The sequence below is a fragment of the Coturnix japonica genome, chromosome 18, assembly GCF_001577835.2.
Source record: "Coturnix japonica isolate 7356 chromosome 18, Coturnix japonica 2.1, whole genome shotgun sequence".
Lineage (NCBI taxonomy): Eukaryota > Metazoa > Chordata > Aves > Galliformes > Phasianidae > Coturnix > Coturnix japonica.
This window is the reverse complement of record NC_029533.1, coordinates 4,474,768-4,498,036: the sequence shown is the minus strand read 5'-3', so window position 1 is coordinate 4,498,036 and position 23,269 is coordinate 4,474,768. Positions and strand designations below refer to the sequence as shown.

The following is a 23,269-nucleotide window of genomic DNA, read 5'->3' as shown; positions in this document are numbered from 1 at the left end:
CCGGCGGACTCGGCGGCTCCAGCTCCACCACCGAGACGGGGCGCTGCCGGCTAGAGCGGCCGGCGCACGCCGCGGGGGCCGCCGGGATCATCGAGCGCGGGGTAGAGCGGCGCCGTGTCCTCTGCGGCCGCCATGCTGCCCGCCGCCCGCATGGCGCTGCCGCCGCTCGTGTCCCGCCGCCCCGCGCTGTCGTGGCGCTGGAGCGCGGTGCGGCCGCTGGGCACGGGCCGAGCTCGGAGGCGCTCGGAGGCGCTGGCCGGGGAGGCGCTGGACACGGCGCCGCTGGACACGGCCGCTAAGCAGTACTCGCCCAAGGTGCGGCAGCTGGTGCGGGACATCGCGGGGCTCACGCTGCTGGAGGTCGCCGACCTGAACGCGCTGCTCAAGGTGGGTCCCGTTATGCCCGGTCCCGCTGTGCCCGGCCCGGTTCGGCCCACCCCAACTCCTGACACCGCCGCTCTTCCTACAGGAGACGCTGAAGATCCCGGATGTGGGGGTGATGCCCGCGGGCGCCGCCGCCCACCTGCCCGCACAGGCGGCTCCGCAGGTAACGGCACCGGGGGGTGGGTGGGATGGGTGGGGGGTGTGGGAGCATCACGGTGTCACCTTCACATCACCGCGGCCCTTTGCAGGACGAGGAGGAGGCCGTCCCCATGAAGAAGGAGAAGACGCATTTCTCAGTGCGGCTGACGGAGCTGAAGGCCACTGACAAAGTGAAGCTCATTAAGGAGGTGAAGAACTTTGTGCCCGGCATAAACCTCGTGCAGGTGAGGATGGGATGGGGCCACCCCGGCACAAAGCACAAAGCACAAAGCAGGCTCTGCTGCCCCAGCACAAAGCAGGCTCTGCTGCCCCAGCACAAAGCAGGCTCTGCTGCCCCAGCACAAAGCAGGCTCTGCTGCTCCAGCACAAAGCAGGCTCTGCTCACAGGGCTGCCTGCGTTCCCCTCTGGTGCCCAGGGTTTTGTGCCCCTCCGAGCAGAGATGAGACCAGGCTGAAGCACAGGACTCACTGTGCCCAGTAGGCACCTTTCAGTCCCTCCCAGCTCTGAAGTGCTGAGCCCGTAGCAGAAGGGGTGAAGGGGGAGGCTCAGAGCAAAGAGCTCACAGCTCTCTGTGCCAGCTTCCTTTCCTCCCAATGCAAGAGGTGCTAGGAAGCTTCCCACAGAACCTGGGGGCAGCCAGGACTTGTCACTGCAGCTGGATTTGGCCAAGCTTCTCACTGTGGAAGCCTCCAACACGCTTCCATTCTGCACCGTGATGCTTTCATGTCTTGAGGATAATAATAGCAGCACTTTCTATTTATCTGATTGCAAGGAAGCAATGCTAAGTAGTGTAAAATCCGCTTTATTATGTCACTCTGTGCCTCCTCCAAATGATTCATAACGATGTATTGTAAAACAAATAACAACAGAGACACTCTGCTCTCAGTGATGTCAGTTCCATTGGCCCTCTGGGAAATAACTGTCTGCCAGCTGGGTCAGCCTGAACGTTATGTCCCAGCAATAATTAAGATGCCGGAGCCCTCTCAACAGATATGATCAGTGGACAACTAAAAACAGTCTGGAGAGCCAATGCTAAGTCAGCATGGCACGTGGAGCCTGTAGAACAAGCTGGTTACACTTGTGATGCAGCCACAAGTTACTTTGATTTAAAACACATGCACACAGAAATACAGCTGAAGGCTGGTTTTGCCTGTAGAGGTTGTGTTTCATGTGTAGCTGAAAAAGCATTATTGTAAGTGAGGAGCTGTCATAGGATCATAGAATGGGCTGGGTTGAAAAGGACCACAATGATCATCCAGATTCAACCCCTGCTGTGTGCAGGGTCACCAACCAGCAGCCCAGGCTGCCCAGAGCCACATCCAGCCTGGCCTTGAATGGCTGCAGGGTTGGGGCATCCACAGCCTCCTTGGGCAACCTGTTCCAGTGCGTCACCACCCTCTGGGTGAAAAACTTCCTCCTAAGATCCACCCTAAACCTCCCCTGTCTCGGTTTAAAACCATTCCCCCTTGTCCGATCACAGTTCACCCTCATAAAAGTCATATCCCTTCCTGTTTATGTGCCTCATCTGGATGAGGTGCCTTTAAACAAGATTTAAGGTGGCCTTAAGTGAAGTTTTCTTAATGGTTTGGAAGAAAGCGCTGCTGGAAACAAGCAGTGCCCTGCCCAGGGGCTGTTGATGTGTGTGCAGCCGGGGCTATGCTGTTCTTCCATCCAGGAGATGTGAACAGCTGTTGCCCAGGGCAGAGGCTGCTTTAGAACAGAAGTTCAGTGTTAGGGAGCAAGGATGAAAAACCTTAATTGTTCTGCATGTCCTCACTGCAGCAAACCAGAGCAGGCTGTCCTGTGCACACACGGCCATGGGCCTTGTGAGTGCAGGCACAGCTTCATCTGCACAGCAGCACCTTGTCCCTTGCAACAAAGCATCTTCTGCCACTGCTGGTACATCATCACTGTGCTTGGCATGTGCTGAGCTGATAAAACCAAGGGTCAGTTTTAATTCTACGCAGCACATGAGCAGCTCCTGGCTCTGGAACCCCCCAGGTTTTGTTGCTGCTGTGTGGTTTGGGAGCAGCAGCTGGCAGGACTGTGCCCTCCTACCCCATTGCCTTTGCTCACTGCCCTTAAACAAGGCGTGGTACTGTTGGAAATCAGTTACAAAACTCAAGTGCTTTAATTGTTGCTGTTCTCCTCCACGTTAGAGGTTTGTATATAAAGTACTGAAAGTACCAAACTGTGCCTAAAGCAGAGTCTGTGCTGGAACTCTTTGGTCCCAGTACATTGGGCTGTGTGACATCACTCGCACAGCCATGTCCAGCACTCAGATAGCCATATTTCAGGCACACATATATAAACTAAAACATCCACGCTGAAGAAACAGCCTGGCCGGGTCAGTGGCTGCGTTAGCAGATGGTTGTTTGTGCCCTGGGCACCTTCCAGGGCTGAATGCTTGAGAGTATAGCACACATCACATACATACCATGCAGGAAATAGACTGCTGCCCATTGGGAAGGCGTCTTCCAAGTGGAAGCGTTGGGTTTTAGAGCATTAGTTGGGCTTCTCTGCTCTGTTCACACACAGGTCGGGCTCATGGCTTTAAATCTGTTAATCTGGTTAGTGAAAGCTGGTTTACGGATCTCATGCTTTGTACCTTCCGCAGGCAAAGAAGCTGGTGGAGTCCCTTCCGCAGGAGATCAAGGCGAACGCGTCCAAGGAGGAAGCAGAGAAGATCAAAGCAGCGCTGGAGGCAGCAGGAGGGACTGTGGTTCTGGAGTAGGCAGCTCATGTCACCCATAGGGACTCACGGAGCGGCTCCCGCTGCTGCCCGTGGTGCTCACACTGACCGAGCCGGGCCCTGGGCAGCTCCGAGTGCGAGATGCCCTCACTGCGTGCTGGGAAAGCTTTGTCCGCATGGTTCAGCACAGCGGCAGCGTGTGGTTATGTGGGGCTGCCGTTTAGTTCCGGCATCACAATGAACTCTACATTCATAAAAGCCAAGTGACAAAACCTCTGTAGAACCGTCATCTGTCAAAGCTGGGGCCGCTTCCCCCGGGTTCTGCTCGTGCTCACACGGTCACGGCGCTGGGGCAGAGCTGCTGCTTCATCACCCGCATCGCACGGTATCGGTGTGCACGGGATCGGTGTGCACGGGATCGGTGTGCACGGTGTCGGTGTGCACGGGATCGGTGTGCACGGGATCGGTGTGCAGTGCCGATAGCGCAGCGCTGGGTCCTGCCGTGCCGCTTCCCCTTCCTCCTTCCTCCTTCCTCCTCTCCGGTCCGTTCCTTCTGCCCGCTCCCCATCCCATCCCATCACAGCCGGTTCCCACCGTGGTTACTGATTGCCGTGGTCCGGGCGGAGCTCCCCGCTCGGGGCCTGTTGCCGGTGCAGCGGCGCGGGTTGCGGGGCGGGGCTCGGGGCGGAGCGGCGCGGGTCGGCGGCGCAGAACGGAGCCGATGGCGGAGCAGCGCGTGTCGCGTTGGTACTTCGGGGGGATCGCGTCGTGCGGAGCCGCGTGCTGCACCCACCCGCTCGACCTGCTCAAGGTGCGGCCGCGGCGCCGGACGGGCGGAACGGCGGCCGGGGGCGGCTGCGGGGCGCGGAGGAACGGGGGGTGACCGCAGCCGGGAGCCGCGGGAGGGCCGAGGGGCTGCCCCGGCCGGGCCGTGCCCGGGTTGGCGGCGGCGTCGTGCCCTCGGTGCTGGCCGCGGGCCCACTGGGCTGCGCGTCCCCGGCCAAGATGTCAGCCGGGCGCTGAGCGCCTGGCATCGCATCCCCAGCGCCGCTCAAAGGGGCCGCTCGTGGCGGCGGCTGCCAGCCCTGACCCGGCCAGGTGGCCGAGAGCCCGGTGGGGCTGCCCGGATCCGCGGCCCCGCGTGGGACTCGGGGCTCCGTCCGCGCGGGGCTCCCGGGAAGGGCGGCGGGCTGCGACCTCGGTCCGGCCCCGCCGAGCCGGCAGCGCTTGGGGGGGGAGAGGGGAGGAAGGGTCGGCCTTTGCCCCGCGTTTTGTGAGCGAGCCGTGGGCTGCCCGGCGCTGATGGCGGAGCCTTTGGACCGTAGTGCGGCGGGGAGGCCCCGAGCCGGGCGGGGGGCCAAGGGCGCTGCTCTGTGCGTGCGGACCTTGGACCACGGGGGAGCCCACCCGGCCCGGCTGCAGGTGCGCGGCCCCCGGGTGCCCTGCACGGCCCGGCTGCCGTGGCACGCAGTGAGCGCCGGCATCAAAGGCCGAGCCCTTCCTGCACGGCAGGAGCCGGGTTTGTACTCTCCCACCATCCCGCTGTGCGTCCCACGCTGGGATGTCCCCTGAGCTCTGACCTACAGCACAGAGCTGCGCTGCACTCGGGACACGCTCGGGCAGAGGATGATACAGCTCCTACATTGACGGCCCCTCTGCAGCAGCCCAGGGCAGCCCTCGCTCCTGGTGCTGGACCTGCCGTGCTGCAGTGCACAGGAGCGGTGCTGCAGGCCGTTCTGCTTGTGCCCTTCCTGCAGTTCCTGGAGGCCTGGTGCCACGTGTGCCCAGGGCGACGGGAGGTCATGAAAGCAGCAGTGCTGCCTGGTTCCTTCTGACCAGAGCTGTGCTGGCTGCTCGCTTTCTCACGTGCCTCTGGGTCATCCCCCCGGTGATGCACACCCAGGCTTTCTTTGGTCGGCTGCACACCATGGCACTGCCCTGGGCTGTGCTCCTGCAGCCACTCGGGTTGGTAGCCACATGGGAGGGGCAGAGCTCAGCGCTCCACCTCCTGCACCTCCATCCATGTGCTCCTGGGCCAGGAAAGGTTCCAATCGTCCCTCAGATGCAGGCAACCCAGAGCTGCGGCAGCTCACAGGGTGCTGAGGAGCTGCAGGAGCTGCCCGCTGTGGGGCAGTGCCCTGACACCGGCAGGTTTTGCCCCAGGTCCACCTGCAGACACAGCAGGAGGTGAAGATGCGGATGATGGGGATGGCGCTGCGCGTGGTCCGCACCGACGGCGTCCTGGCACTGTACAACGGGCTGAGTGCGTCGCTGTGCCGCCAGGTGGGTGCTGCCAGGTGGGTGCCCACACTGCAGGCTGGGCAGCCCGGTGGGACTCCCTCCCTCTCCCCCAGATGACGTACTCCCTGACCCGCTTCGCCATCTATGAGACTGCGAGGGACCACTTGGGCCGTGGCAGCCAGGGGCCTCCCCCCTTCTATCAGAAAGTGCTGCTGGGAGCAGTGGGAGGTGAGCAGGGCGGTGGGATCCCTCTGGTTCTCTGAGGCTGGATGAACCCTGAGCACAGCTGTGCTTTGGCTGCAGGCTTCACTGGTGGCTTCGTGGGGACCCCAGCGGACATGGTGAACGTCAGGTCAGTTCTGCCTGTGCTGCTGCGCTGTTCCCCTTCTTCCTGATGCCTCTCCTGCCCCCCTGCAGTCACAGCAGGTCCTGGTGGGGATCTCCAGGTCTAGAAAGACAAGAGCTGCTCCGGTGGGACGGCCCCAAGCAGGGTCCTGGAGGGCTGGTTCTTGTCCTTTGGGAAGGAGCTGCAGTGCCCAGCTCAGTGCTGCAGGGGGGCAGGTGTCTCCCCCACCACAGCCACCCATAAAGGATGTGACACCCCCCTGCTCTGCCTTGCAGGATGCAGAACGATGTCAAGCAGCCAGCCCACCTGCGGCGGAAGTGAGTGGGGAGCTGTAGGGCTGGGGGTGGGGGGCAGCACATGGGGGAATCTCAGCCCCTGACACCTCCCCCTCTTGCTCCTTGCAGTTATTCCCATGCCCTGGATGGCATGTACCGAGTCCTGCGGGAAGGTGAGGCTGTGTTGGCAGTGGGGGGGGTGAGCCCCTCGGGGTTCCCTGCCCTGCAGAAGTTTTGTGGGGGCCTCCTGTGGGACAGCAGTGGAGAGGGGAAGGGATGGGGCAGCCGTGGGCCTGCAGGGCTGGGGGCATTGCTGCAGCACCTGGCTGTGGCACAGGGCATGGCAGCACACCCACACTGCAGTGGGAGGCATTGTCTGGAAGCTGCTGGGAAGAACAAGCTCGATCGGGATCCCAAATGAGTGGCAGCAGGAGGGGATGGAGCTGATCTGAATGGATCCCATTTCTGTGGACCTGGCTTATGCACTGCTGTGACACACAGTGATTAACATGAGATGCTAGAGGGGGTTGGGGAAGGAGGCTCCTGGGGGGGGAGGGAGTGTGAGCAGTGCCCCATGGCTGTGCTCATCCCATGGCTGTGCTCATCCCCTGTCTGCAGAGGGCTTGAGGAAGCTGTTCTCAGGAGCAACGATGGCATCCAGCCGAGGGGCCCTGGTCACCGTGGGGCAGGTAGGATGGCGGGGCCAAGGGCTGGGACAGTGCATGATACAACAGGGAAGGATGTGCCAGTAACAGCTTATCCCTGCAGCTCTCCTGTTATGACCAAGCCAAGCAGCTTGTCCTCACCACCGGGCTGCTGTCGGACAACATCTTCACGCACTTCCTGGCCAGCTTCATTGCTGTGAGCAGGGCTGGGGGCAGCGCTGGGAATGGGGCTTTGTGCAGCTGGGCTCAGGGCTCAGGGTTGTTCCGGGGCTCGGATGGAGCACAGAGGCTCCTGTGCTGCTCCCTGCACTGGGTCATACCTGGGAGCCACCATCGTGCATGGCAGAGCCATGATCCCAGTGTCTCCTGCAGGGTGGATGTGCCACATTCCTGTGCCAGCCCCTGGATGTGCTGAAGACGCGCCTCATGAACTCCCAGGGCGAGTACCGGGTGAGTGACCCCTCCTGCAGCTCCCAGCCCCTTCCTGCACTGTCTCATCACCTCTCTCCCTCTTGCCGCAGGGTGTTGTACACTGTGCCATGGAGACTGCCAAGCTCGGCCCACTCGCCTTCTACAAGGTGTGTGAGTGCAAGGGGAGGTGGGGCAGGAATGGAGGTCGGTGTCCATAGCGGTGCTGGGATGGAGCTCTCAGGGCTCTGTAGCCATGGTCCTGTGCCAGGCCCCGCAGCTCTGCAGGATGCTCCTCTGGGCTTGCTGCCTTCGTGTGGGCTTTTGCTGGTATCCCAGATGGGAAAGCAGTCCTGGCAGCAATGCTCTGGCAGTCACTGGCTGTCACTGCAGACACAGTCAGCTCTGGGTCTGACGTGTGGGGATGGGTGAAGACCCCGTGTGCTCATCTCCTGGCTGTGCCCTGCAGTGGGTTCCAGATGCGTGGCCATCCCCACCTTCCAGCACACTGCTCCCCATGGTCGGGCTGCAGGCACTAGTGGAAGCGCGCACTGACTCCCTTCTCACTGTCCCATTGCAGGGCTTCGTTCCCGCTGCCATTCGCCTCATTCCTCACACCGTCCTTACCTTTGTCTTCCTGGAACAGCTGCGAAAATACTTTGGGATCAAAGTGATCACCTGAGCAGGAGGGCCGGATCCTGCTCCCTGGGACCGCAGAACCCCCCACCGCCCTGGGCCGGGGTTGTCCCCTCCCCACATCCCTGCACCCGGGGTCGGCCGGTCCCAGCCCCCATCCCTCACCTTCCTCCATTCTCAGCACTTCTGTTACCTCTGGGACGTCCCTTGGGCCTCGTCCCCTCTGCACTGCACCTTCCCCTGCCGTGGCTGCCTCGTGCCTCTGCGTGGGCTCAGCCCGCAGCGGGAGGGGCTGCCGGGGGCTGTTTTGCTGTGCAGGGCAGCACTGCGTGCACGGGGCTCCCAGCTCCCACCTCTCCTGCGGCAGCAAGGGTGGACATGGAGCGAGGGTGGAGGTGGGCTTAGTGTCCTCCTCTGCTGCTCCCATGCAGCCCCCAGCTGCCCCCCACCCCCCTCTCCTGCTCAGCCAAAACTCCCCAGCGCCCATCGGAGCTGGGCTCATCAGGGATTGTGCCTTATACCAATGATAGAGAAAGGACCTGGTGGGGGTGGGGGGTGGGGGCAGCCGCGCTGCCTTGCTGTGATTCTGCCGCTGCCCACATCGCCGTCCTCAAGCCCTGCAGCATCCGTCCTGCCCCGCTGCTCCCCGCATTGAGGTACCCAACCCCCCCATCCGCCTTGCAGCCCCCTCCGCCCTACTGTGCCAGCACGGGGGCTGCGGGCATCGCCCTCTGCACGCGCGGCGCTGTGCAGGGTGGCCCCGAGGGATCAAGGAACTGGAACAGCTGTGACCGTAATGTATAATAAATAAACAGCCGAATAACCACGGCGTCCTGATCGCGTGGGGAGGGGAGGGGGGGGAGAGGGGGGGGATGCGGTTCTCTCTCCCCCACTCCCCCGGAGCTGCACCCCCGGAGGTGATGGGGGGATCTGGACTCAGCACCGCACGGAGCGGGGCTGTCCCTGCCCCGATGGCACCTCCCAGCGCCGGGGGGAGCCTCGGCCGGGCCGCGCTCGGGGTTCCGTGCAGAGCCGTGCCAAGGGCCCGTGCCTGCTGGCTGCAGCTCCGTCCTAGACGTGATATTAATTGGGCCGCGATACTAATTGGGCCGCGGCGGGCGGAACGGAGCCAGCCTGGGACAGCACAGAAGTGAAAGCTCGTCACCTTAACGAAGCTTAATGATGCCGGCTGGCATCGCCGCTTTGTTCCGGTGCCCGGCGCCGTGCGGGAAGCGCAGGGCAGGTGCGGGGCGGTGCGGTGCTTCTCCCCGGGGCCGGAGCCGAGCGGCTGCGGGGACCCACCGCCCCGAGGATCGGAGCAGCCCTCCGTCCCGCCGGACCCGCGCTCCCGTGCCCCGACCGCGTCCCTCGGGGCTCGGCAGCCCTGTGCCAGCGGGGGCTGTGGACCCCTCAGCCCGGCTCCCCGTCCCCGTTTTCCGCAGCCCCCCGGGCGGCCCCAGGTGAACGCGCTGGGAGCTCGGTCCGACCTGAGCTCGGGGGATGCCGCGGCCGCTCCGGGCCGTGTTTACCTGGCCGCGCTCCGCCAGGACAGCGCACGGCAAACACAGACCCGACACCACCAGCGGAGGCCGGAACGAGAGGGTCGGCGCAGCTCCCGGCCGCCCCGCGAGGATCCGTTCGGGCGCGGGGTCAGCCCCGTTACCGCCGTCAGGAGCCGCCGGTTCCGGGCGCCGGCAGGAACCCCTCACCTCGCGATGCTGGGGCTGGGACGGGACCACCGTACAGACGGAGCCGGGCTGTAGAGCGGGGGGTGGGAGGGCCCGCAGCGCCGGAGGAGGGGAGCAGCATCGGGATCGGAGTTGACCCGACAAAGCCGCGCTCGGCCGCAACCCTCCCGCACGGGGCCGGTGCTCTCCCGGCTGTCCCCGCCGCTGCGCCGGGCGGCCCCGGGGTGCTCAGCATCGGGACGGAACGGAGCGGAGGAGGCAGCACCGGGACCGCAGGCGGTGACCGCGGCCGCTCGCAGCTCCCGGGAGCTTTCGCCTGTGCCGGTGCAAACACCGGGAGGGGGCACCGGGCCGCGCCCCCTCCGCCCCCACCCCCACCCCCCCGTGCCAGCGGGAGGAGCGGGGCGGCGAGAAGAGGCTTCTCTCCCACGATCCCTCCCCCCGTGACGGTCCCTCCCCCCCGAGCCGCCACCGCCGCCGCCACCGCGGATCCGGCAAAAGTTTTCGCCGGAGCGGCCGAGCGCGCCGGTCCCGGTCCCGGTCTCCGCCAGCACCGAGATGCGCCCGGGAGTCGCCGCCAGCCCAACCCCGACAGGTACGGGAGGGAGGGAGAGAGGGGAGCGCCCGCACAGCCCCGACGGACGCTGTGCATCGCGTGTCGGTGAGCTCGGGGAGCAGCGGAACGGCTCCGGGGAATGGACCGAGCCCCGGCTGGGCTGAGCCCGGGGCGGAGGGCCCTGGTCCCGGCTCTGGGCTCGCTCTCCGTCTGCCTCGGTGCCCCCGGGAAGGGTTCGGCCGTCGGGTATCTCGGCGCTCGCTGCTGCCGTGCCCGCTGTGCTCCCACCCCGGGTGATTGGCACCAACCGGGCTCGGGCGCGCCGAGAGCATCTCCCGTACGTGCCCCCGCCTGGGTGGGGAGCACACACCGGGCTCTGGCTGTGCGCACAGCCGTGGTTTCATGCCGGACAGAAGCAGAGGATACTTTTCCACCCTCTACGCTGCTCCCCAGGCTCCCCGGTGCCGCAGGGGCCCGCGGAAAGTGCCCTTTGTGACTCTGTCCCGAGCTCTGCTGTGTCAACACGGTGTTGGTAAATGGCTTTGTTTAACGAGGACATGTTGGGTATGTGACCTTGCCGGCCTGGCTGCTGCATGCGCATCCCCAAAGCAACAGCAGAGCTCACCTCTGCCCAGCACGGCGCTTCCCAGCCCGGCTGCTCCCTCGAGGTGGTGCAGGGAGAGCAGCGCACACCAGTGCCAAGCCAGCTCTGCTCACAGAGAGCAAAGACAAGCAGTGGCTGCTGCCCACCCTGCGTCCTCCCCGCACTTTGCTGTGCCCTATGCAGTGCCCACCGTGTGCGCTGTGTGTGTCCTGACCCGTGCCGAGTTCAGTCCTTACCCCTGCGATATTCTCAGCTTTATTTGTGCATCCACAGGAAAATTCTGGGCCCACAGTCCCCCTCCTCACCACGTTAGTGCCGCCCCAGCTGCGAGCTCCCATCCTTCCCACCAATCCCTGCTCCTTTCCATGCACTGTGATGCAGATTTTTTTTTTCATGTTCTGTTGCCTGGAGAGGGAAAGAGAAAAAAGGCTGAGCGGAGAAGAGGCAAAATATGGATTAAAAATAGTTAATGAAAAAATGTGACCGCAAGCTCTGAGCAGCAGCACAGTGTTGAGACCAGCTGTGGAGCACAGCTCAGCTCCATGCACCTCACTGTGCCAGGCGGGGACAGGGGCTTTGGGGGTAGAAGCAGGGGAGGCACGGAGCCCTTGTACTCTTCCTTTGCATTCTGCCTACCCATCTGCATGGAAAGCCCTTGTGCCCTACAGGGCTGTGTTGGGCTCTGCCCGCAGCCCCACAGAACCAATTTGAGATGAAGACACCCTTCTGGGATGGGGCAGCTGTGTGCAGGGTCACCTGCGGCTCGCTCCTCACTGATGTACCCTGAAGCTGCCCCCAGTGCTCAGCAGTGGTGTGAGCTGGGCCGGGCAGAAGCACACTGAGCTCCCAGAGCGGGTGCACATGCACACACACCTGTCTGCACTGACCTTTTCCTGAGCTTTTCCTACTCTTCTGCTTCCCCTGTGACACGCTGCCCACACGTGTTGCCTGCTGTGTCTTTTGTGCTGTCCTCCCGTTTCACATCCCAGTTCATGCAGTGTGATGAACAAACCCGTTTCTCCCAGACAGAGCCGCACTGCTGTGGGTGCAGCACCCCTCTGTGCCCCACATCGCCTCCATCCAACCCCTGCACTCCCCTTCGCATGGGGCAGCTGCAGGAGATGCCATCCCCATCCCCTTCAGCAGTTCTGGAGTTGATGCAAACAGCCTCGTCCCGACAGCACGGGGCCAATTGCTGCTTGTTTGCATCCTTTGTTGCCGTTGACGAAAATGCTGTCAGGGCTGGTTTAGGTTTTCTTGGTCCAAAGTGACACAGAACCCGGTGTTGTTGGTGCCGCGTGACGTCCGCTCTCCGTGTGCCGCTGCTCAATGTTTCCACCGTCATGTAGCTCTGTGCAAATGAGCTGTGGTCGTTCAGTGTGAGGGGCGCCCCAGGCAGCTCAGCTGTTCCTCTGCAGCCCAAGTTCCTCACGCTCGCTTTGCAGAGGGCAGATGGGGGTTGGAGCTGTGGGGGTTGCAAGTGGGGAGCAGGAGGCATCCCGGAGCTCAGAGACAGTGCAGATGAAGGCAGCTCAGGGTGCAGGCGACCACAGCCATCTCTGGGCACTGCTTGTCTGATCCACTGCTGTGCTGGGAGGAGTGAGGAGCAGTGTCTGCTGGGCCCGGCTAGTGCTGGCATTGTATCAGCCCTGGCCCTCCACCATCCCCTCCCCTGCCAAGTGCCAAAGCCCCCGCTGTGCTGCCTTGAAGCTCAAAGCGCAAAGCCAAGACAGCCATGGGAAGTGCTGCAGTAGTGCACTGGGGGCTTATCCCGGGGTCTGGAGGATGGCAGCTCCCACCACTGAGCTCTCAGCTGTGTGCTCCCAGCCCAGCCCCAGGGATCAGGGGGGTGAGAGCTGCACAGAGGGACAGGGCTCTGCAGGCAGCACCAGGCTCCGTGCAGGGCTGTGCTGTACCAGGCAGCTCACAGGTCACGTTGCAGATGCCCATGGGTGTCCCCATGGAGGCTTCCCCAAGCCACTGATCCATGTAGCAATGAGCTGCAGCAGTCCCAGATGTGGAGCTCATTCCCTCCCCATGTGAAGGCAGCCCCAAGCAGGGGGGTGGGCAGGATGGTGCCAGGCCAGGGCAGGGGCTGTGTGCCCATAGGGACAACATCCCGCCACGTGTGTGGGGATAAACGTGTGCTCATCCATCCCCCCCGCCTTGCTGCAATGCCGTGTGCTGGGGCTGCAGGGCAGGGATGAGGCAGGGCTGGGCAGGGCACATTGTGGCCTCCCTGAGGATGGTGACACCCAGCCCCGAGCTGGGCACTGTCCCCTTTCCCAGCACTGTTTCCCTTCCCTGCTCTCCTTCCTGCACAGACCCCATTCTGGTGCTGCAGTGCGATGTTTGCAGCCCGTCCTCCACTGGGGTCAGCAGCCTCAGAGACATGACACAGGGACATGCTGCATTGCCCAACAGCAGCATGGGGCAAAAGTCCCCTGTGCTCCCTGCAGTCCTAACAGATGCACCCATCCTCTTAGGGGGGCTCGGTGCCCGTGGCTCGGCACAATGGGGAATGTAGTGCCTGGAGCCAGCCAGCAAAAGGGAGATGGTGGTATGGGCTGGGTCCATCTTGTAGTGTCACCTCTGCTGGCAGTGGATGGGGATAGGGGCATCTGCATCTCCCAGAATGTGGGGTCCCCCACTCTGTAGACTGCTGGGGAGGGGGGTCGCAAAGCTCCATGGGCAGCTGGGGCAAAGGGCTGGGCAGGGCTCTGCTGCAGGGCCAGGGTGTGTTGGAGGCTCTGTGCTGAAGATGAGGAGCGTGACTGCCCCATGAGCCAGGACCCCTCACCCAGTGCAGTCTGCCCAGTTTGGCCGCAGCTCGGCCCCAGGGCCTGGGGAGCACTGCCAGCCAAAAGGGGAGTCTAGGGCAGAGGGCTCCCCGTGCTAAATCCCACTGCAGCAGCTAAAAATAGTGCTGCCTCTGCCCCAGAGCAGCCTGCCTGGCCCGAGAGGGGAGGCCAGCACATCCACTGCCATGCCCCAGAGAAGTGCTTCCCCCTGGTGCAGGGATGCTGAGGGCAGGGCTGGGCACTGGGAGGTTCCCATGGGTGCCATGGGTGACAGCAGGAAGGGACAGGGAGGCAGAAGGATGGGGATGATGCTGTGGGCAGGTGACTGGAGGGTGCCCATCAGTGAAGGTCCCAGAGCCCACCCAGTGAGTTCTGTCTGTCTTCGAGGGCCGTGTCCTGCTCTGGGACTGCCTAAATAAGGCATGTGCTGGTAGGTCTCGCTCCCTGAGCCACATCTGCAGCGCCATGGGCTGATTAATGAGCTTCTCAGGCAGCCGCTTGCAACATGGCGAGTGGGTCTGCATGGAGGAAACACGACTTTCCCAGGGATAAAAATAGGCAGATCAGAGCAGCGAGCCCTGGGAGCGATGGATGGAGGGGGGCCGTGGGGGGGCTGGGGCTCAGTAATGCCACAGCATCAGCTCCCACACTGCCCCCTTGTCAGAAGAGCTGAAATCCCATTCAGGAGCCCCATAACCGGCTTAAGGGGGATGGAGGGAGTTATGGCTCCTCGTGAGCCAGGCTTTGTGAGCGAGCTCCCGGATGCCGTGTTGGATGAAGCTCCCCATTGCTTTTGCTGGGAGCAATGGAGCCAGCAGCAGAGCCAACACAGGGCCACACAGCCCCACGAGCCGGGGATCCCTGTGGTTAATGGTTAACCATCCCAGGGTGTCAGCAGCCCTGTCTGAACAGCCACCTCCATCCCCACAGCCACCTCCATCCCCACTGTGTGCCAGGGCTGGGAGACCCATGGGGTGAGAGATGGGGTGCACTGATGTGCCGGCACCGTGGACAACCTGACTGTCTCACAGGGTTCTGTGCTGCTGGAGATCAGCACTGATGCACATCAGACGCCAGCACTGATTGCAGGGGGCTTAGCTCATCCTCTCATGCAGGGTCACCCGTGTGCCAGGGCCCTCACCACCAGGGCAGAGGAGCTGCTGAGGGCCGGTAGGAAGCCAGGACCTGCTCCCCATGCGGCTTGTGGCCTGGTGGAGGCATGTCCCAGCCACATCTCCTCACCCTCCTGCTGCTGCTGCTCTGCTGCCAGGTAAGGACGGGCTCCCAGAGGCACTACCCACAGCAGCCTATGGCTACACCACACTGTACAGAAGCCACTGCCCAACCCTGCTGTCCACACGGCACAGTGTGGTACATCCATCTGTGCCTGCCCACGGCCATCCTTCCACACCATCAATGCCTGCCCCTGCCTGACCCCGCTGACCTCTCTGGTGCTCTCAGGGACCCTCTGCTCAGATCACGAATTTCCTCTTTGAGAGCTGGAAGGCTTACAGCGAGGAGTGCCAACGCAACATGAGCCGGATGCCAGCACCTACAGGTGAGAGTGGGCACCTCACACACTGCCCTGGTGTCCTGGTGGGACAGGAACCCCCTGTGGGTGGGCATGGGGTGCTGTGTGGTCTCCAGAGCTGACAGTGGGCTGAGTTAGAGCTCATCGCCATTCTGCCTCCCCACAGAGCTGGTTTGTAACCGGACCTTTGATAAGTTCTCCTGCTGGCCCGACGCACTGCCCAACACCACTGTCAATGTCTCCTGCCCCTGGTTCCTGCCCTGGTACCAGAAAGGTAATGGCCTGGCATGGGGTGTGTGCATGCACACCTCTGTGCAGGTGCTGCTCCGTGTCCCCTGGGCTGGTGTGCAGAGCCCAGCTGTGTCCCTGCAGCTGCCCCATCTCCCTCCTCCCCGTGCAGTGAAGCACAGATACGTCTTCAAGACATGCGGGCCGGATGGGGAGTGGGTGACAGGTCCAAAGGGGCAGTCCCTGCGGGATGCCACGCAGTGCCAGATCGACGCCGAGGACCTGGAAGCACAGGTGGGCAGAGGGCAGGGGGCTGCCAGGGATGTGCTGCTCTGAGCCACTCCTCACCCTCACCGCCTCCCTCACTCTTCAGGAAAAATTCGCCAAGACTTATGGCAGCTTCAAAGTGATGTACACTGTGGGCTACTCAGTGTCCCTGTGTGCGCTGCTGCTCGCCCTGGCCGTGCTGCTGGGCTTCAGGTGGGCACAGACAGGGGTTGAACCAGGGGGCTGTGGGGGAGCGAGCGCTGACAGCAGCCTCCTGCCTCCCCAGCAAACTGCACTGCATGAGGAACTACATCCACATGAACCTCTTCGCCTCCTTCATCGTGAAGGGCGTCTCCGTGCTGGTCATCGATGCCCTGCTCAAGACTCACTACAGCGACAAGATCGACGACTACAACGTGCGCATCTGGCTGAGTGATGAGGTGAGTGTGGGGTGGGGGGCTGGGGGAGCTGGACCACGGCAGGCCCTGACCCCCACCCACAGGCTGCCGCTGGCTGCCGGGCGGCCACGGTCTTCATGCAGTACAGCATCGTGGCCAACTACTGCTGGCTGCTGGTGGAGGGCATCTACCTGCACAACCTGCTGGTGGTGGCTGTTTTCTCCGAGAGGAGCTACTTCACCCTCTACCTGTGCATAGGCTGGGGTGAGCACAGCCTGCATCCCATCCCCTTCCCATCCCCATACCTGAGCCTGCGCCGTGCCTCACCTGTCCCACCCTCTGCCTCCACTCCAGGGGCACCTATGCTATTTCTCATCCCATGGGTCGTTGTGAAGTTTCTCTATGAAAACATCCAGTGAGTATCAGCCCGCGCCATGGGGTGTGTGGGGCACGGGGGGGTACGTGTGTAATATATTGTAGAGAAACCCATGAGACAGCCCTGCAGAGGCCCCCGCTCTGCTATCCACATGCAAGGAGTGCAGTGCCAGGCACTGTGCCAGGCTCCAGCAGCCACCGAGACACAGGGCTGCCCCGTGGTCCCCATCCCTCTCCTCCGCAGGTGCTGGAGCACCAACAACAACATGGGCTTCTGGTGGATCCTCCGCTTCCCTGTGTTCCTGGCCATCCTGGTGAGCCCTCAGCCCGTGGCTTTGCCCACCACCTCCCCTGGCTCTGCCGTGGTTGGGGCTGTGCCCGCTTCATGCTGACATGTCCTTCGCTGTCTCTCTCTGCCCCACTGCAGATCAACTTCTTCATCTTCATCCGCATCATCCAGATCCTCGTCTCCAAGCTCCGCGCGCACCAGATGCGTTACACTGACTACAAGTTCAGGTGGGCAGTGGGCGCAGCCCCAGCCCTGCGTGCCCACATGCAGGTGGAGTGGTGCCCATGGCCGTGGCCCTGCGCTATGGCTGCCCGCTCCGTGCAGGCTGGCCAAGTCCACGCTGACGCTGATCCCTTTGCTGGGCATCCACGAGGTGGTCTTCGCTTTCATCACGGATGAGCACGCCCAGGGCACGCTGCGCTACGTCAAGCTCTTCTTCGACCTCTTCCTCAGCTCCTTCCAGGTGAGTGCAGTAGGGCCGGGCTGGCCACAGGGACATTGTGCTGGGAGGGATGGACCGGGGGCCGGGACCAGCCGCTGCCCCTCATGCCTCTCCTGTCTCTGCTTAGGGGATGCTGGTGGCCATTCTCTACTGCTTCGTCAACAAGGAGGTGAGCAGCTGGGCTCAGCTGGGAGCAGGCGCGGGGTGGAGGGGCCATGCTGATGGCGGCCACCCGCAGGTACAGGCGGAGCTGCTGAAGCGGTGGCAGCGCTGGAAGCTGGGGAAGGACCTGGCAGAGGAGTACAAGCACACCTACAGCCACGCACCCAGCGCCCGCAACGGCGCTGGAGGCTGCGAGAAGCACCAGCTGGTGGGCGGCTGCGCCAACGGGACGGGCCGCGGCATGGCTGTGTGCTCCAGCCCCCACTACCTCGAGAGCAGCGGCCACGGAGCCGCCGAGCAGCTCGCCATGGGGGAGCAGCACCACTGCTACGAGTTCCCTGAGACCACGGCTGAGAGCCACCTCTGAGCTGCACCTGCAGGGCTGCAGCAGACTGAGCCGTGGGGCAGCCGCTGCCCTCAGCCCGGGCACTGCGGGGCTGCAAAATGACCCACGGACAGGGTTGGAGAAGGCAAACAGGGGCTGGGGTCTGTGGGGGCTGGGAACTGGGGGGGGTGGGGTTCATTCTGTGGTGCTGCCCTTGTGCGCCCGTGAGACCCTCTGCACGGTGGTGTAATTTATGTCGTAACTGTGTAAATAGGTGTGGGCCCGTGCTGGGCTGCAGGGCCAGCTCCGAGTTTGCCTGTCTGTGGGGAATGGCTGTTCTTGGGAAGGGGAGCAGTGACACCACCACCCCACAGTGTCCCCAGTTGTTTGTGGGTGATGGGCACATCACCCCAAGCTGGGGATAGGGCCGCATAGCAGGGATACCCTGCACTGCACTGCTGTCCTTATGGCCTCGCACAGGTGAGCAGGGCAGAGGCAAGGGGGGGAGGGGGCTGCAGCTCTCCTCCAGCCACTAATGAGCTCTATCAGCATTGCCAGGAGCCCTTAATTAAATCATTTGGAGCTGCCCCTTCAGCCCTGCTCTCCTGAGGATGGACAGTGGCTGCTGCTGGTGCCGAGCACCGTGGGGTTCCCGTCACCCTCAGGTTGGGCAGGCTGTGCCCACAGTCCCATGGGTCAGGCTGGGGGGGAGGTGGCGTGAGCTGGCACCCTAAGAGGCTTGTGCGGTGCACATGAGTGCTAAGCCCGGATGCCACGGCTTTAGGAACCACAATGGCTTTGTGTGGGGATTAGCACACTGCCCCGTGCCCGGGGTGCACCCAGATGGACAGACAGCTCGGGACGGCTCCATGACCCCACAGACCCCACGCACACCATCAGGACCCACACACGGCCCAGCACACACCATGGACACCTGCTCTCCATGTACAAGCTGTGCTACATGACACGAGAGCAGCGCTGTGCCCTGGCAGTGCCCCACTGCCACATCCCCCATTGTCCCAGCCCCAGCCACAAGTCTGAGGGGCTGCAGTGAGGGCAGCAGCATCAGTGGAGCCAGCAAGATGTGGGGAGGGCACTCTGCACTGATCCCAGCTGCGTGGTGTTGGCCGAGCACACAGTAATTTTCCTCTGTTTACGTGACAACTCGCTGGCTGCCCAGCCAAGCTCTGCTCTGCTCCGCTCACCCGCCATGGGGCCAGCCCTGTGCCAGCAGCCGGGACCATGGGGCCGGGGGCCAGGGCTGCGATAGTGAGGGCGGCTCAGCCCATGGGACCACAGCCTAGGGACGGTAGTGCCACGGCAGGGGGTGAAATGGGAGGGGGGAAAGCAGGGACAGGGCTTGAGACAGGGACAGGGATGGGGATGAGGATGGGGACAGACCTAGGGCTGCAGCGCCAGCCACCACTTGTCCCCACAGCACTGCCGTCACCGCGGCCTCCTGATGCGGTAACGAGCCTAATTGGAGCAAATTGCTGAAGCACGAGGCGGTTTCTGGGAAGGTAAATATGGTCAATGCACGGCGCCGGCCCTAGTGCCTGTTGTTCCAGTGTATCCACAGCAACACAGCACTGTCGCCCCCCCTGCCCCCCCTACAACACACCGTCAACCCCCTGCAGACCCACAACACCCTGTTGGGGCCAAGGTGGTGGGGCATGGGAACCCCCGGCCCCGCTGTGCTGGCACCATGCTGTCAGTCAGCAGCCCTGGGGTCCAGCAGCACAGCACCCCAACAACACCAGCATAGCACACCCCAGCTCTTGAGGACACACTTGTGCCCCGTACACCATCATATCTGCATGTTATGCTCACACCCACGCGCAGGGCTGACATTTGCGGGCAGTGCAGCGCAGCGATGCGGCCGCCGTCGCCCACAAGTTCCCATGGCAGCAGCTGGATGGGGACGTTCAGTGCCCAGCGCCCACCTGTGGCCACCCTCACTCACAGTGACGTCCCCGTGCCCATCCCCATCCCCCCTGGAGCTGAGAAGGGAGCAGAGCTCTGTGCCACCCTGCAGGGACGAGGAGCAGAGCCGTACCAAGGGGACGCATTGGGAATGGGAGCTGACAGGTCAAGGCAGGCACCCCCCAGGCCTCGCTGGCCCCGCAGTGATACTGCTGCTTCATCAAGGTAATTGGAGACTGCAAATTGGTCTGCTAAGTAGATTCTGCCTGTTACCATTCTCTCTTCCCACTACTTAATTCAATGATACAACACATACCTCTCCTCCTCCCACCACTTAATCTAATGATAACAGCCATAGCCGAGTCACGGTGACAATAAGCCATGGCCAGCTCTGACTTTGATAGGTAAACAGCCTGATTTCCTTGGCCTCCGGTCTCAGCCCCACACAGGGCACCCCCCCCCCAACCTGAACCTCACACCTCCCTCCTGCTGCTTCACCACGCTCACCCCGTGGTTTGTTATTAGCCTTCATAAAAACTGCCCGTTTATAAAATCATTTCCATATGACATTTCATTAGAGCCTGAGCGAGCGCTTTGCCTCCAGCATCACAGCACCTGAGCCAAGAGAAAAACAAGGCAGAGGCCACCAGGGCCAGGCTGCTGGGCAGCACACAGAGCTCTGCCACTGCACTGTGGTGGTGGGATGCAGCTGGTGGGGGTCCCTGCAGCCCCACGCTCAGACCCCAGTGCCCTGCTCCCTGCTGGGACTTGGCTGCTCAGCTGCCAGGCTGCAGGACACGGATACGGCTTCATGTGCATCATGCATTTCCCCCTGGGAAATTCTGGACATGCAGCCATTGAAAGCTGCAAGGAATGGCCCACCTGGAGGGAAAGGCTGGCGGAGACAAGCTGCAGTGGCAGCAGCAGTCATTCATTCAATGCTGCTCCAGACACAGGGCACCTCCTGCAGCCCAGCACTGCCCTGGCACCATCCTGTGGCAGAGCACCCCTGTGTTTCACAGCAGTGTTTTGGAGATGGGAGGCAAACAGGGTCACGGCGCAGCACAGAGGTGCACTTGAGGAGAAATTCTAGCAATGCTAAGTATAGTTTAAATGCCATAAATGCAGGAGAGGGAAAAGGATACGAGTGTATTAATAGTCTGAACATTTCAATCTTTGGTCCAGCAACAGCTCCTAGGATGCTGGCTGGCAGGAGGGCTGCCAGAGCCCAAGGGCATTGTGCTACCAGCACACGGTGCCAGGCTGTACGTGCCTGCAGTGAAATGAAGAGCCCAGAGCAAGTGCAAGGGCAAGATCCCTTCCGGAAAACGAATAAATCAATAATCGAGGTGGCTTCTGCTCCTTGCGTTCCTTGTCCTTAGGGCTCGGCCAGGCCTGAAGAGGTACAGAAAACTTTGATGGTTATTGTCAGCACCAAAGTCTAAAATAAGAAACACAGCGTTTAAGCAACAAAACAAGTTGGGAAGCCTAAAAAAAGAGTGAGGGCACTACTCCAGAAAGGCTGCAGACAGATGCAGAGCAGAGCAATGCACACACACAGCTCAAAGGCAGCGGGGCCAAGTGAGGGCACAGCAGAGCACAGCCCCAGTGCCCAGTGTCCACAGTGTGGCTGAGACTCTCATGGGCACTGGGCACCCACATGGCCAGGCCATGCCATGGTACTGCTCCACTGGCAGCACAGCCCCATGGTGAGCAGCACACAGCAACAACAGGCAGATATGAGCCCGGAGCTGATGCTTGTGATGTGCAATGGAGGAGCAGGCAGAGCCACACAGAGGCAGACTCAAAAGAACACCAGTTTTTATTTACAACACTCCTCAAGTGACAGACAACAGAAAAAAACAAACAAAGAAAAGGGAACGGTACAGCTCAATGACGGAACAAAGGAAAGTTAACAGCAACCACAACTCCCCTGCGCTCTGAATCCACCACGTGCTGGGCAGAGCCCCCGCAGCTCCCTCCCTGCCAGCTCTGAACACAGGAAGGAGGCTACTCCCACAGCTCCCCACACCCCCAGAGGCACCCAGGAGCCCCACAGCTGCTTATGTCCTCACAGGCATGAGGGCACAGTGACTCTCCCTGCACAGAAAGGATTAGACAGGAGCAAGGGTCCTGAGAAACCAGGGTGAATCACACCAGACCACCACAGCCTGCACACAATGTTATTGCCAGCTGTGGACATCAGGTCTCTTCAAAGGGTTCGTGTTTGGGAAGCGGTGTTAGTGAAGAAGTTGCTCAGGCAAGGATGCAAATGAGCTTTTTTTAATGCAAAGTCGGTGTTAGCCACTCCCCCACCGCCACCTTCCTGGAGGGGGCTGAGCATTAACTCAGCGCTCCTACTCAGAGCACCTCCAAAATGTCTGGGGCTCTCCCTCCCCACTCAGGGAAAGAGGAGCAGCTCCACTACCAGCACTACAAGGAAATGGCCCAATCTAAGCACAGGAAAATCCAGCATTGGATGTAGACCCAAGAGCTCTGGTAACACTGATGAGTCCTGGGCATTAGCAGACTTGGTACAAATTAAGCCCTCCAACCAGGGAGCAAAGAATAGGCAAAGTGTGCCAAAGTGGCAGCACTCAGCTGCCTGATGGTGCTGAACCGGGGCTGCCAGTGTGTCCCTTGGCACCAGGTTTTCTTCTTTCTCCCCTTGGTCCATTCCAGCACCCGTGAGCCCTTGATGCACAGAAGGGAGCAGAGAGCCGGCACTGCCTCTACCAACAGCACGGGCGCTCTGCCCTGCTCTGCACCAGAGCCCAGGAAGCCCAAATGCTCAGCACACCAGGGACAGAGATGGAAGAAGAACAAGTGACTGGTGAGCGCAGCATGGAGGCCTGAGGAAGCTGTGGGTCAGGGGCCGCAATGTTTTACAGGGGGCTCTGTGTAGCTTCATTGAGCCCCTAAGCATCGTGGAATTCAGGTAACTCCAAAGCCAGCCCCAGAGCCGAGCGGCTCTCCCACAGGTGGAGTACAGTAACCAGAGGAGGAAATCAACACAAAATCTCAACTTAAATCTGCTTGAGGACTTTAAAGACTGGCCAACAAGCCGGAGACCTGCCTTACGACTTCTTGGCATCTTGTGTGTTCCTCCGCTTCAGGTCGCTCAGATCGACGGGCTTAAACGCTGCAGAGAACAGAGCACAGAGCGCGGATTTGGGGGCACAGGCCTCGCCGCAGCTCCCGGCCCTCGGGGCCGCTCATTGCTCATTGCTCAGTGCTTATTGCTTATTGCCCATTGCTCACCTTTCAGGCTGGGGTTCGGCATCTTCTCCACGTACTCCTCGACCAGGCCGCGCTCGGAGCCCATCTGGCCGCGCAGGTCCCGCTCCACGCACTGCCAGGCTGCGGGGACACGGACCGGGCGGTTCGTTCGGGGCTCGGCCGCTCCAAGGCCCCAACCCCGCCCCCTCCCCCGCCGCTCACCCTCGTAGATGAAGCGCACGTTCTCCTCGTGGGCCGGAGTGAAGATCTCGCCGCCGGCGCCGGGTGAACGCGGGCCGCCGCTGCGCTTCCCGTTATAAACCACGCGAGACACGGGGGAGCTGAAAGCGACACGGCGAGAGGCTGAGCGGGCGGACCCGGGGAAAGGGCCGCGGCCGGGCCCGGTGTCGGTGCTCACCTGGCCATGGCGCGGTGCGTGCGGCGGCGGCTCGGCTCGGCTGCGGGGAGAAACGAGAGGGCGGCCAGCCGGGGCTCGGCCTTGTGCCGCCCTCAGCCCGCCGCCATGGCAGCGCGCGACCCTCACCTGGGCCCGACTCCCGCCTCCGCTCGCCCTCGGGCCGCCACGGAAGCGCCGCAGCGCGCATGCGCGACACCGCCTCCACAGCGGGGCGGCTCCGCCCACCAAGTCACGTG

At 62.3% G+C, this 23,269-nt stretch overlaps 4 protein-coding genes across 8 annotated transcripts; 3 read left to right on the top strand and 1 right to left on the bottom strand.

Annotated features, from left to right (window-relative positions):
• Nucleotides 1-101: 101 nt before the first annotated feature.
• On the top strand, nucleotides 102-3,508 carry MRPL12 (mitochondrial ribosomal protein L12). Its single transcript, XM_015879839.1, has 4 exons — nucleotides 102-387; nucleotides 470-547; nucleotides 633-767; nucleotides 3,162-3,508. The coding sequence occupies exons 1-4, from the start codon at nucleotides 133-135 to the stop codon at nucleotides 3,276-3,278; spliced, it is 585 nt and encodes a 194-aa protein (XP_015735325.1). The 5' UTR covers nucleotides 102-132; the 3' UTR covers nucleotides 3,279-3,508.
• A 403-nt stretch (nucleotides 3,509-3,911) lies between these two features.
• On the top strand, nucleotides 3,912-8,633 carry SLC25A10 (solute carrier family 25 member 10). Of its 2 annotated transcripts, XM_015879826.2 has the most exons (11): nucleotides 3,915-4,047; nucleotides 5,400-5,519; nucleotides 5,591-5,705; nucleotides 5,781-5,829; nucleotides 6,099-6,140; nucleotides 6,228-6,271; nucleotides 6,717-6,787; nucleotides 6,867-6,959; nucleotides 7,136-7,213; nucleotides 7,285-7,341; nucleotides 7,752-8,633. In XM_015879826.2, exons 1-11 carry the CDS (start codon nucleotides 3,958-3,960, stop codon nucleotides 7,851-7,853), a joined length of 861 nt encoding a protein of 286 aa, XP_015735312.1. In that variant the 5' UTR covers nucleotides 3,915-3,957; the 3' UTR covers nucleotides 7,854-8,633. The 2 variants fall into 2 exon arrangements, with proteins under 2 accessions (XP_015735311.1, XP_015735312.1); XM_015879825.2 differs by having other exon boundaries at nucleotides 3,912-4,047; nucleotides 7,136-7,341.
• A 1,321-nt stretch (nucleotides 8,634-9,954) lies between these two features.
• GCGR (glucagon receptor) lies at nucleotides 9,955-17,783 on the top strand. 2 transcript variants are annotated; one of them, XM_015880081.2, is made up of 14 exons: nucleotides 9,955-10,090; nucleotides 14,572-14,726; nucleotides 14,918-15,014; nucleotides 15,154-15,261; nucleotides 15,388-15,509; nucleotides 15,589-15,695; nucleotides 15,769-15,922; nucleotides 16,024-16,144; nucleotides 16,235-16,295; nucleotides 16,500-16,569; nucleotides 16,683-16,771; nucleotides 16,869-17,007; nucleotides 17,114-17,155; nucleotides 17,225-17,783. In XM_015880081.2, the coding sequence occupies exons 2-14, from the start codon at nucleotides 14,676-14,678 to the stop codon at nucleotides 17,513-17,515; spliced, it is 1,452 nt and encodes a 483-aa protein (XP_015735567.1). In that variant the 5' UTR covers nucleotides 9,955-10,090; nucleotides 14,572-14,675; the 3' UTR covers nucleotides 17,516-17,783. The 2 variants fall into 2 exon arrangements, with proteins under 2 accessions (XP_015735567.1, XP_015735566.1); XM_015880080.2 differs by having other exon boundaries at nucleotides 9,956-10,090; nucleotides 15,985-16,144.
• Nucleotides 17,784-20,483: 2,700 nt separating this feature from the next.
• Nucleotides 20,484-23,251, bottom strand: MCRIP1 (MAPK regulated corepressor interacting protein 1). Of its 3 annotated transcripts, XM_015880084.2 has the most exons (6): nucleotides 23,160-23,250; nucleotides 23,034-23,073; nucleotides 22,838-22,956; nucleotides 22,658-22,756; nucleotides 22,473-22,538; nucleotides 20,484-20,791 (listed from the first exon to the last, which is right to left on the bottom strand). In XM_015880084.2, the coding sequence occupies exons 1-5, from the start codon at nucleotides 23,218-23,220 to the stop codon at nucleotides 22,474-22,476; spliced, it is 384 nt and encodes a 127-aa protein (XP_015735570.1). In that variant the 5' UTR covers nucleotides 23,221-23,250; the 3' UTR covers nucleotides 20,484-20,791; nucleotide 22,473. The 3 variants fall into 3 exon arrangements, with proteins under 3 accessions (XP_015735570.1, XP_015735571.1, XP_015735569.1); XM_015880085.2 differs by lacking the exon at nucleotides 22,473-22,538 and having other exon boundaries at nucleotides 23,160-23,251; XM_015880083.2 differs by lacking the exon at nucleotides 20,484-20,791 and having other exon boundaries at nucleotides 21,201-22,538.
• Nucleotides 23,252-23,269: the final 18 nt, after the last annotated feature.

Coding starts and splice junctions, on each gene's coding strand:
- GCGR (XM_015880080.2), top strand. CDS start 14,676: ATGTCCCAGCCACATCTCCTCACCCTCCTGCTGCTGCTGCTCTGCTGC. Junction 15,015..15,153: donor CCGGATGCCAGCACCTACAG/GTGAGAGTGGGC, acceptor GCCTCCCCACAG/AGCTGGTTTGTAACCGGACC. Junction 17,156..17,224: donor ACTGCTTCGTCAACAAGGAG/GTGAGCAGCTGG, acceptor GGCCACCCGCAG/GTACAGGCGGAGCTGCTGAA.
- SLC25A10 (XM_015879825.2), top strand. CDS start 3,958: ATGGCGGAGCAGCGCGTGTCGCGTTGGTACTTCGGGGGGATCGCGTCG. Junction 5,706..5,780: donor GCTGCTGGGAGCAGTGGGAG/GTGAGCAGGGCG, acceptor CTTTGGCTGCAG/GCTTCACTGGTGGCTTCGTG. Junction 6,141..6,227: donor CCAGCCCACCTGCGGCGGAA/GTGAGTGGGGAG, acceptor TGCTCCTTGCAG/TTATTCCCATGCCCTGGATG.
- MRPL12 (XM_015879839.1), top strand. CDS start 133: ATGCTGCCCGCCGCCCGCATGGCGCTGCCGCCGCTCGTGTCCCGCCGC. Junction 388..469: donor ACCTGAACGCGCTGCTCAAG/GTGGGTCCCGTT, acceptor CTCTTCCTACAG/GAGACGCTGAAGATCCCGGA. Junction 768..3,161: donor CCGGCATAAACCTCGTGCAG/GTGAGGATGGGA, acceptor TACCTTCCGCAG/GCAAAGAAGCTGGTGGAGTC.
- MCRIP1 (XM_015880084.2), bottom strand. CDS start 23,220: ATGCGCGCTGCGGCGCTTCCGTGGCGGCCCGAGGGCGAGCGGAGGCGG. Junction 23,074..23,159: donor GAGGCGGGAGTCGGGCCCAG/GTGAGGGTCGCG, acceptor TTCTCCCCGCAG/CCGAGCCGAGCCGCCGCCGC. Junction 22,539..22,657: donor GCCGAACCCCAGCCTGAAAG/GTGAGCAATGGG, acceptor TGTTCTCTGCAG/CGTTTAAGCCCGTCGATCTG.